Genomic DNA, 12044 nt, shown 5'->3' with positions numbered 1-12044 from the left:
TGAAGAAATTGAAACTCACAAACTTATTGTCTTGTAGCTAATAAGTGACATATCTAGAACTTGTTAGTATTTTATTTTATAGCTTTGATGTAAGTCATTCTTGAATTATGTATTTATTGAATTCACACAACATCCCTTTTGGGTTGGTACAACTTTTTCCATTATATAGATGAGAAACTCAATTTTCAATGAGGTTCATTTATCTCATCCGTGTTACTCAGTTAGTAAATAACATAATAGTAATTATTCTATCAATAGACTTAGCTTACTCTGTACCTTATTCTTTGCTAAGTACTTTTACATGCAATATTTGCAGTCTTCAGAACTCTAAAGAGAAACTGATTTTTTCCATTTTAAAGATGATGAAATTAGGCTCAGAGGGATTCCCTGAAGCCATGTAGCTTGAAAGGAGTGAAGCCAGGATGCAAATGAAAGTGAGCATTCTTCCAGAGCCTTTCTCCAAAGCTATTTTTCTTTCCATTGTTTCCACAGCCTCAAGTATCTCATTGGCTAAGATGTGTGTATACTTATACCCCCCTCCCATTTATAAACATATGCTTAAAACGAAAAAGCACGAAGCTTTGGTCTACTAGAGACCATCAGTATTCTGTGAGCAAAAGATTTGTGGGAAATGATGCAGAAAAAAAACAAGAGTGAAGACTGTTAGCCTGTGTACATTTGCTTTGTCATTCAAGCTAACCTAATTCATCCACGTCCCCAACAGCCACAATAGCTCTTTGTGTGGGGAAATGTACAGGCACCACACATACATCTCCGTCAGTATTTGGGGAGCAGGATAAGAGCAGTAAAAATGCAAATAGATTCAGTGTAATTTTATATTTTCTTAGAAGCCTAGTAAGGAATGTTTTGTGAGATATAAGGAAGAACTGTAAACATCATTATAAATTATGTGGCATTAAAAATAAAAGTTTGTGTCTTTCTGAGATGATTAAGATTTTTAGTCCTTTGAGAAATTTAACTAGAGAGTATTATAGACTAGATCATTATATGATCGATGCTTTCAGCTCTAATTAGTTGGCCATGAAGATTCTTTAAAGATTTTGTGAGAGCATAGTGTAGGGATGGTATAAAACTTAAAATTACATATTATATGAATGGTCGGTGAGATCTGTAGTAACTTACCCTATGAATTTGCAGTTGAACTTTCTTCCTAGCTGACATTGAAATTTTTGTTTCCTTACTGAGAATTTTTTTATTGGAAAATGATTTTAGAGTTTGAATTTAATAAAAATTAGTACTTCAACCTGTTTTTTACTGCACTTCGTCTTTAGTGGTTTGCTTTATCTTTTCTCAATCATGAATTCATTTTTGTTATTTCTTATAAAAATATGTACTCAATTTTTGATTTACTAAAAGTTACAAAACATTTTATTTGAGGTGTTACATTTAATTGGAATGGCACTACAAGAAGAAAAACAGCATTTGGACAGTGTCACGGAAGAGCATGTGGTAACATTTACCTTCACTCAGAAGATATCAAGTACGTATACACTTTTTACGAAACTAAGTCAAGATACCAGTGATTTAAAATAGGTAATAATAGCCTCTTATTTGCTCATGTAAATTCTAAGTAGCTTATAATGAATCTAAATTTCTGAGGCTATATGTATTCATCTGTGTGTTAAAGGTACTTTATCAGCTCCTGGTATATATTCTTAAAAATACTTAGGGACTATACATTCTTAAAATACATAAATTTTAATTCATAAACAGAAAACCTTAACGAGGAGTCCTTAGTTTGAAATCATCCATTAAATGCATCCATTTAAATTCTCAGATACACTTTTAAAAACACAAAGTATGCTACATTGTTGCTGTTATCTTATAAAGACACTGAAAAGAAGAAAATGTGCTATAAGGAATTAGCTTATCATTTTATATAAAATAATGTGATTTTTTTCTTGAAGGCCAAGAGACTTTTTTTCTTTTTTTTATGTTTATTTATTTTGAAAGCGTGCACATGAGCAGGGAAGGGGCAGATGGGGGTTGGGGGGTTGGGGGAGAATATCCCAAACAGGCTCCACACTGTCAGAGCCTAACGCAGCGCTCAATCTCCCCAACTTGAAATCATGACCTGAGCTGAAATCAACAGTCAGATGCTTAACTGACTGAGCCATCCAAGCACTTCTTTACTAGCTTTTTATTATAAAAACTTTAAACATACGGGCAAGAATTGGTTCAGTAAACATCCATATAACTACCACTTAGATTCAGTAATTAGTACTTTGCTTTATTTACTTTAATATTTGCACACTTTTTTTTTTTAACAGTGAATTTTTATTTTTATTTATTTTTTTTTTTTACAAATAGTTTATTGTCAAATTAGTTTCTACATAACACTCAGTGCTCATCCCCAAAGTGCCCTCCTCCATGCCCATCCCCCCCTCCCCCCCACACCCATCAGTCCTCAGTTTTTGTCAGCATTCAAGAGTCTCTCATGGTTTGCCTCTCTCCCTTTCCCCCACCATTTCCGACCTTCTTCTCCCCCTTGTTCCTCCGTCAAGTTCCTCCTAATCCTCCTATACGTGCAAACATATGATATTTGTCCTTCTCTGCCTGACTTATTTCGCTCAGCATAACCCCCTCAAGGTCCATCCATGTTGCTACACATGGCCAGATTTCATTGTTTCTCATTGCCATGTAGTATTCCATGGTATAGATAAACCACATCTTCTTGATCCATTCATCTGTTGATGGACACTTAGGCTCTTTCCATGTTTTAGCTATTGTGGAGAGTGCTGCTATGAACATTGGGGTCCATGTGCTCCTATGCCTCAGCATTTCTGTATCCCTTGGGTAAATTCCTAGCAGTGCTATTGCTGGGTCATAGGGGAGTTCTATTGCTAGTTTCCTGAGGAACCTCCACACTGTTTTCCAGAGGGGCTGTACCAGTTTACATTCCCACCAACAGTGTAGGAGGTATTTGCACACTTTTTTAAACCATTTGTTTAAGCCATCATATTTCCTCTTTTCTAAAGAAAAGCTTTTCCTCTACTGGTTTTCAGAATAAGCAGTTGGTCTAAAGTTACCTTCAGTGGTGACAACTGTAAATCTTTTTTGTTTGCTTAGGATGGTTGTGTTTTTGGTATTTAATATTACTCTTGGAGGGCACTGAGGTGGCTCAGTTGGTTGATTGGCCAACCCTTGATTTCAGCTCAGGTCATGATCCCAGGGCTGTGGAATTGAGCCCCACATCCGACTCCGCACTGAGCATGGAGTCTGTTTAAGATCCTGTCTCCCTCTCCCTCTGCCCCTCTCCTCTGCTCACATGCTCATTTTCTCTCTCTAAAAAAAAAAAGAAAAAAATATTACTCTTGGGTTTTTACTTATTCAGTGTTTCAATGTTTCATAATCACATATGATCAAGATTACCTTTTTTAAAAAAAAAAAAGTTTCTTTTTGAAGCCTAAACTGCCAATTTTGGTCAGTGGGAGTCTATTCAATTGGCTTCACTGTTCTTTTCACACAAGCCATTAGTATTTGTGCACCACATTGCTTTCTGGCACAAAAGATACCCCAAGCTCATTTGTGGTTTCCCTGCCCCAGACCTCCAGTCATCCATTTGCTGAGGTATTTTAGTGAATTTATCCTGGTATACTGAGAATTACAGAAGGTGTTATAATGGGTAGTGTGACAGGAGTGGTCTTAATTGCTGCTGGATCTCTATTTTACCCATTTTTGCATTCATCCAGGAAAGTGGGAGGAAGAGAGGAAACTGCCTTTCCCTACTGAAGACTGTGTTCTTAGGTGCCAGCCTTTCCCTGTTCTTTTCTCTGTCAGTATTTCTTTCTATGGATCAGCATTGTATCTTTTTTTTTTTTTTTTTTACTTCAGGATAATCACACAGAAAACTCCCTAGTTTCATCCACTCATCACTGTACAATCTCAGATTCTGTTTCTCTTTTTCTTTGTCTTTCTTTCAATAAGCATCGTTTTCTCTGAGCATTCCTTATATTTCTCTTTAAACATTTTATGTAATTAAAACACTGTTTAGAGTCAAATCCCTAAACTATAGCCACAGAACTTTAGTCTGAAAGAATATTAAAGAGCACATGGTTTAGTCTCTTCCCCTCCTAGGAATATTTTTACTAAATGGCAGCACTTAAAGAAAATAAAAAACTGGACATTTCTGACTATAAAACTAAATTAGCTAACAGTAGATTAAGTATACTGTTGAGATTCTGGACTTGACAAGTATGTCTTTTCCTCAAATAAAGAATAACTTACAGAGGGAGAAATGCATTTTATTTAGAATCTAGATTTTATTTTATTTTATTTTTTTTACAAATAGTTTATTGTCAAATTGGTTTCCATAGAACACCCAGTGCTCATCCCCACAAGTGCCATCTCCCCCTCCCCCCCACACATCCATCAGTCCTCAGTTTTTGTCAGCATTCAAGAGTCTCTCATGGTTTGCCTCTCTCCCTTTCCCTCACCATTTCCCCCCTTCTTCTCCCCCATGGTCCTCAGTTAAGGTCCTCCTAATCCCCCAATACATGCAAATATATGATATTTGTCCTTCTCTGCGTGACTTATTTCGCTAAGCATAACACCCTCAAGGTCCATCCATGTTGCTACACATGGCCAGATTTCATTGTTTCTCATTGCCATGTAGTATTCCATGGTATAGCTAAACCACATCTTAAAAATATGGAACGCTTCACGAATTTGCGTGTCATCCTTGCGTAGGGCCCATGCTAATCTTCTCTGTATCGTTCCAGTTTTAGTATATGTGCTGCCGAAGCGAGCACTAGAATCTAGATTTTATTAAAAAGACCACACACACACACAGACACACGTGATCCAATTCTTTTCTTAGTCTTTGTAAAATCTGAGGCAGTCCTTTTAGCTGGGTTATTATTTAATCTGGCTAAAGGCTATGTTAAAATAATCATTGGGTGTAAGATGTTCGTTTTGAATGATTAAAGCATTCTAGCTGTTAACAACTTGTTTGGAAAGTACAGATATATTACGTTCTTAAGAAATAATGAAAATATCTAATAAGCAGAGCTGTAATTAAATGATGGGCAGATGATGATATAAGCAACTCTGTTTATCTTCTCATGCATAGTGACAAGCACTGTGAAGTGTTAACTGTTGTTATTGTGAGTTTTTTTTTTTTTTTTGCCTTAGAACCTGGCGAAGCCCCAAACAACTCCCCTAGCATACTGGCTATGCTGGAAACACTACAGAACGCTCCCTACCTAGACGTCCACAAAGACATGATTAGATGGATATTAAAGGTAAAATTTCCTCCATCACTCTGCTTTTTGTGAGAAACATTCAATATTTGTTATCTTTAAATTTTTATAATATTTCGTAGCTTCCAAATAACTGATCCTTTTTGTCATAGACTTTTAATGCTATTAAGAAGAGAAGAGAGAGTTCGTCCACCAGTCCCGTGGCAGAGACTGAAGGACCCATAATGGAGGAGGTATAAGGGCAGGGGTGGTCCTACTGAAGGATTGTAGCAAGTTCATTATAAATAATTGAATTTATCTGCAATAAGTTGGTAGTTGATATTCACAAAAAATGTGAATTCCAAGAAATGTGCCACTATTTGTTTATCTTTATTTGTGGTAGCAATTTTTTCTTGCTCTGCCTTTTTTTTAACAGGTTAAAAAAATCTTTTGTTTAGATGAGATCATAACATAGTTTTTAATCAGCATTTACAATAAAGATGGTTCTCCCCTGGAGTAAAAATGTGCATTCAGCATCTAATAGTCTAATTAAATGAAGCATAATTTCAGAGTTCAAGAGACAAAGACAAAGCTGAGAGGAAGAGAAAAGCCGAGATTGCCAGGCTCCGCAGAGAAAAGATCATGGCCCAGATGTCTGAGATGCAGCGGCACTTTATTGATGAGAACAAAGAACTCTTTCAGCAGACATTAGAACTGGATGCCTCTGCCTCTGCTGTTCTTGATAATAGGTAAAAAAAAATAATCAACATTTTTTAATCTCTTGACCATTGATTTCTCAACTGGGAAAGATGTTGCTTTTCTTTCCTTAGAAGTACACTTTTTGGGCACCTGGGTGGCTCAGTCAGTTAAGCATTTGACTTCAGCTCAGGTCATAATCTCTTGGTTCATGGGTTCGGACCCCACGTTGGGCTCTGTGCTGACAGCTCGGAGCCTGCAGCCTGCTTCAGATTCTGTGTCTCCCTCTCTCTCTGCCCCTCCCCCACTTGCACCCTGTCTCTCTTTCTCAACAATAAATGTACACACACAAACACACACACTTTTTTTTTTTTTTTTTTTTTTTTTAAAGAAATACACTTCTAACCCTGAAGTAATTTAGAAGGATTGGTAGGTAAATTTTACAGCCTCCAATTCTAGGAATTACTCTTAGAATTTGAATTTATTGATACATGTTTTTACATATATGTCTGACTATAGATATCGTGTGTCTGCTCAAGATGATGTGTCACACAGAACACCCTTGACAGTCATAAAAGAATGAGTGCACTAGGGTTAGTTAAGTGATTGTCTGGCTTCTGTTGCATATTGGATTGCTATGAGGCTTACAGGAGATGGTTTGATATATGTGAAAGCCTTCAGATCATCAAAGCCACATGTATAGAATTTTTACATACCTGGAGTCCACTGTTTTGTGATTAAATGGAAACCTCTTAGGTTCATTACCGAAACTCATACACTTTTTTATTGTAGCCCTGTGGTTTCAGATATGACACTTACAGCATTGGGCCCAGCACAAACTCAGGTCCCTGAACAGAGACAGTTTGTTACCTGCATATTGTGTCAAGAGGAGCAAGAGGTGAAGGTGGAAAGCAAGGCAATGGTCCTGGCAGCATTTGTTCAAAGATCAACTGTATTATCAAAAAACAGGAGTAAATTTATTCATGATCCAGGTAAGTCATTCATAGCTAGATCCACTCCTCCCTTTTAACGACTTCCACTCAGGGTTGGCACAGAAACTTTATTAATCTAATAATAACTCTTGTGGTGTTGGTTGGCTTAGGCAGCTTTACCATAGGCAGAAATTTTCCAGTTGACAGATATGGAAACACTCTAGAAGGTTAACTATCAGTCCTGAATTACATAGCTGGTAAATAACAGGGATTCAAAAGAATGCTTTTCTTTGTGATAGAACATTAATATACTTGGTACTTAATATATTGCCTTTCCCATTCTTCACCCTTGTGAAGTCCCAATAGTTGGCACACTGAAATAATAATAATTTAGTCTCATGGATCGATCCAAAATGGAACCTCGTGGGAATGATTATATGAGTTATGTATGTGAGAAGCAGTCCTTGAGCCAGATTCTGATGTAAAGTAGTGGTAGTATCACAGATAGGGTTCCCCAGAAAGCAGATCCTTGAAATAGAGATGACCATGCAAGGCATGTATTTGGGAGAGCCTTGGAATCAAAATCTCTGGAATGGAGAGGAGGGAAGCAGGTTTGGGCAAAGAGAGAAGGTGGAGCTTTAATGTAGCCTCTTCCTACCCCGTGGGAGCTCTGGAGCTGGATGGCCCTTTGGAAGTGTCCCAAGTTGGAGCAAGGGGGCTGGGTCTTTAAACCCCAACACTGCCCAGTGACTGGTCGTGGGCTACCTCTGGAAAGAGGTGTGACTTTAAGTGAGGCAGTTGTCCCTTAATGAGGAATAACAGTTAAATGCCTTCTTCTAGCTGCTGAGGAAGGAGTAAGCCATTCATTCCTCCAGGGGCGTCTAAGCTGCACATGATTGTTCCCACCATAGGCAGACACTTTGATATCAGTACTCTTAGACCTGTTCATAGGTGCGTGTGCCTCAACTATTCCAGTAAACTTCCTGAGAGAGAGTAGGAATTGTGTCTTAGGAATTTGCAAAACACTTACTTAGCAAGTGCCTTTTGCACTGTAGAATTGAAAGCCCACTTGTAGGATAGCCTTTTCTCCTTAAGGAAAGACTTCACAATATGGGTCGCAAGCACCTACTTGAGAAAGATTGATCTGCTTCATCTTTAAAAAAATGATTATTTGAACACAGCGATTTATAAATTTCATTCTAGGCCAAAGATAAAATTATCAATTTTATTTAATTAGTTATTTTGTGAAGAAAAAACTTTGGCTATCTATAAGCAGGTTTTCCAGATGCTTTCATAATTTATATCAGAAAATAATTTTTTTTATGCTGTGACATTTGCACTGTTCTGGCAGACAAACCAAATTGAAACTTGAATAATTCTTTATAGAATGTTGCGGAATTTCTAAGATTACTAATTTATGTAGAAAATTCCAAAAATTCTGGAAGAAGCCAGACACCCATCTTATATTTGTATATTCATGTTTTCATCTCCTTTGAATATAAAAAGTTAGCACCAGAATGGAAGACTCTGTCTGAATTATTCTTTTTCTCCATCTGGGCTGCTGTCCTGGACATTTTGCTCCCCCTTTGGCTCTGGTACAATCACTGCGACTCTCGTCTGCATTAGTGTTTTGAGGCAGAATCTCCTCTAGGAGGCAGCCCAGTGAAGACTATGCCTCTTAACCAGCTCAGGGTTCTTGGAGGAAATGGGAGTCTCTCAGTGCCCTGAGCGTGTAGAATGTTCAGAAGGTTAGACATACATAATACAAAATTCCAGTTTCAGTGAACAATTCAGGGATATTTAATTTGCTCAGGGTGATGAAAATTAGAGTCTTGCTTTGTCAGTAATCCAGGGTCTTGCATAAATTACTGGTATCTCAAAGGAATAAACTAGCATTTCATTTCAAGTTTACAACCGCATATCAAGGATTTCACAATTTAAAGTTGTACATTTGTTATAGGAAGATTAAATGCTTGTTTTTTTTTGTTTTGTTTGTTTGTTTTGTAATGCAGAAAAGTATGATCCATTATTCATGCACCCTGATCTGTCTTGCGGAACACACACTGGTAGCTGTGGGCACATTATGCATGCCCATTGTTGGCAAAGGTAATTTATATTCTTAATATTAGTCAAGAGAAGTTTATCCGAGGGCTCGAAATTAACTTTTTAAGTAAAGGAAATTTCATTCTAGAGAAAGGGAGAAAGAACTAAAGATGTTGAAGAAAAAAATGGGTATCACTGCCTAATAACAATTAAAACTGAGTTGCTTTGTCATACATGTTAAAGGAGTGACTCAGAAACCTCACAGTCTACCAGCTATATCTTTTAGTATGGGGGGCTCTGTATGAGCTAACAAGCGGGATGATGAGCAAGATTTTTACGGTGGCATAAACCCTAGATGAGTAATGTCTTCCAAGGGTGCTCACTCTTGATCCTAAAGGTGTTAGTAACTCTCCTTGTTACTTCCTGAGATTGTCATGGCTCCCCGACCTAAGATGGGATCACCTTGAATTTGTTCTACTTTCATACTTTTATGCTGCTGCGAAACCCGCAAATCAGTACTGTTACTCTGGCACTGTGCACACTGAGTTATCATGCGCTTCCTCTAACAAGTAGCCATCAGCCCCGGGGAAGTGACAGGAAATTTGAAGATACTAATTCTCGTACTGTGGAAACTAGTTAAAACGTTGAAGCTTGTGGCTCTCATTGATAAGAATTACCATTGTTTTTGATACCTCATGTTCTCTAATTGTAAAGGTATTTTGATTCCGTTCAAGCTAAAGAACAGCGAAGGCAACAGAGATTACGCTTACATACAAGCTATGATGTAGAAAATGGAGAATTCCTCTGTCCCCTTTGTGAGTGTTTGAGTAATACTGTTATTCCTCTGCTGCTTCCTCCAAGAAATATTTTTAACGGGTAAGTTTGAGCTCATAAAACCTTTATATTTAAGCAGTATTTTCCTTTGAAGATAATGAGTTAATTAAACCAGAGGGGGGGGAGCATTCTAGGTAACTGCGTAATGTTTTCCAGATGCTTTTTTATTTAGTCATTTCTTCTGGTGGACCATTGAAATAGGATTTTAGTTTTTAGAAAGGAACAGGCCAACATTTTGTAGTTTCTTGGTCGTACGTATACATTATAGGTATAAATTCCTGTGTGTTTATGAAAACTGTCCCTTTTAATTCTGGGAGCCTACTTTAAATGTTTCCCTCATACTTTACAAGAGGTGCTCAGTGAATTGATAGGGGATGGAGGAGCCGCTCAAATTGACTTTATTGACCACTCCAACAGTTAAATGTAATTTTTTACAATCTATTGGTTCACAGTTCACTCTCAGGAGTTGGTCCAATAAGTGAAAATCTATTGTTTTAAAATGGAAAATTTTTGTTATTTTGTCATTTCTAGGGTGCTTCTGGTGCATTATTTCAAATGTGAATTCAATACTGTCTGCTATTCAAATCTGGTTTTTATTTCTCAGTTTAGAATTATGCTGTCTACCTTACATGCACAGATACTAATTTAAGTTTTGTGAATATGAATCTTCTGTTAATTTCTGTCCTATGTGGATTCAGTTCAAAGTAAAGTTTTTTTCAATTTTAGGAATTCAAACTATGGTGTCTTAGTTTATGCTACCACAAAATCTTCTTAAAATGCTATTAGATTTGAGTGTAAGCTCATGCTTTTTAATCATAACAATATCATAGTGACTTAATCTGCCTTTGAACTGAAGAATTAATCATTGTTAGATTAATGCCTATAAGAAGAAAAAAATTACCTTTGTTGTGTTTACCCATCCCATAAAGGTCAGTTTCAACGCAGTCATGAAGAACACAGGTTTTTTTGGAGACTGATATACCTGGGTTTGAATGCCAGATCTGTCCTCTTTGTGGCCCTGGTCAAGTTTCATACCCCTAAACCTCAATTTCCTCGTCTGTAAAATAGGGAAAATAATGTAACCTATTTCATAAGATTATTTTGAGGACTAAATCTAATGCTCTAAAATGCTTATTAAGTGTCATATGTTAAACAGTCAATAAATAGTGGTGGTACTATAATTATGCTGTTTAAGAAATACTAGCAAATTTCAATATTGTGAAAAAGATATTTTTGGCAAATAGCATTATTAGTATCATAGTGACAGATAATACATTTTCATTTCCATTGGCACATAACTGTTCTTATTTTTTAAGGCAACAAATTTCCCCCCAGCCTTTTTTTTTTAATTTTTGAAATGTGTTTAAATTATTAGGCCCATGATCATTTAAAGAATCTTTTTGTGTCTTAAACTAGGCAACAACAACAGAATACTAAACAGTCTCTATAATCTTTTCTAGCAGGTTAAATATTTCAGACCAACCAAAACTGACTCAGTGGATTAGAACAATATCTCAGCAAATAAAAGCATTACAGGTTCTTAGGAAAGAAGAAAGTACTCCTAGTAAGTTCTGATAATTTGCTTTCATTTTTCCCCTGAGGTCTGAGATTATTGGAGAGTATAGTTTCAGAAGAAACTATTTAAGAATATTTCATTTTAGGGGCGCCTGGGTGGCTCGGTTGGTTAAGCATCCAACTTTGGCTCAGGTCATGATCTTGTGGTTCATGGGTTCAAGCCTCACATCAGGCTCTGTGCTGACAGCTCAGAGCCTGGAGCCTGCTTCAGATTCTGTCTCCATCTCTCCCTCTCTCTCTCCCCCTCTCCTTCTCCCTCTCTGTCCCCTGCTCATGCTTGCTCACTCTTTCTCTTAAATATAAATAAACATTAAAAACAAATAGAGACACCAAATTGGCTTAAAAAAAAAAAAAAAAGAAGGTGTCATTTTAGAGGCCCCCTGGGTGGCTCAGTTGGTTAAGCATCTGACTTCAGCACCAATCATGATCTCACAGGTCGTGAGTTCAAGCCCTATCTCGGGTGTGTGCTGACATCTCAGAGCCTAGAGCCCTCTTTGGATTCTGTGTCTCCCTCTCTCTCTGATCCTACCCCTCTCATGCTCTCTCTCTCTCTCTCTCTCAAAAATAAACAATGAAATATCTTTACAAAATCATAATAATATTCTATTTTAGGTAGACTCCATCCCAAACATGGAGCTTGAGCTCATGACCCTGAGATCAAGAGTCTCATGGTCTACCAGCTGAGCCAGCCAGGCACCCCTATTTAAGAATATTTTAAAAGTGAAACTCCTCATCTTAAAATTTAACTTATTCCCCCCACTTT

General features: G+C 37.2%; 1 protein-coding gene and 1 non-coding gene across 8 annotated transcripts in view; one reads left to right on the top strand and one right to left on the bottom strand.

The window, feature by feature from the left end:
* UBR2 (ubiquitin protein ligase E3 component n-recognin 2) overlaps positions 1-12044 on the top strand; it is a 121286-nt gene that overhangs the window by 85933 nt on the left and 23309 nt on the right. For 4 of the 7 annotated variants that reach the window (XM_039242627.1, XM_039242628.1, XM_039242632.1 and 1 more), the window contains 8 exons: positions 1399-1501; positions 5155-5264; positions 5375-5455; positions 5772-5950; positions 6690-6889; positions 8842-8935; positions 9587-9748; positions 11167-11270. In XM_039242627.1, coding sequence (XP_039098558.1) covers positions 1399-1501; positions 5155-5264; positions 5375-5455; positions 5772-5950; positions 6690-6889; positions 8842-8935; positions 9587-9748; positions 11167-11270 — 1033 coding nt within the window. Of the gene's footprint in view, positions 1-359; positions 435-1398; positions 1502-5154; positions 5265-5374; positions 5456-5771; positions 5951-6689; positions 6890-8841; positions 8936-9586; positions 9749-11166; positions 11271-12044 lie in introns of those variants that run through there. The other 3 variants (XM_039242629.1, XM_039242633.1, XM_039242634.1) reach the window with 3 other exon arrangements.
* On the bottom strand, positions 4666-4772 carry LOC120238744. The gene has a single exon (XR_005530304.1). It is a non-coding gene; the product is annotated as a U6 spliceosomal RNA (small nuclear RNA).

The sequence above is a fragment of the Hyaena hyaena genome, unplaced genomic scaffold (assembly GCF_003009895.1).
Source record: "Hyaena hyaena isolate Hyena2069 unplaced genomic scaffold, ASM300989v1 scaffold_211, whole genome shotgun sequence".
NCBI classification, from domain to species: Eukaryota; Metazoa; Chordata; class Mammalia; order Carnivora; family Hyaenidae; genus Hyaena; species Hyaena hyaena.
Note: the sequence above shows the minus strand (reverse complement) of the source record. Positions and strands in the feature narration are given on the sequence as shown.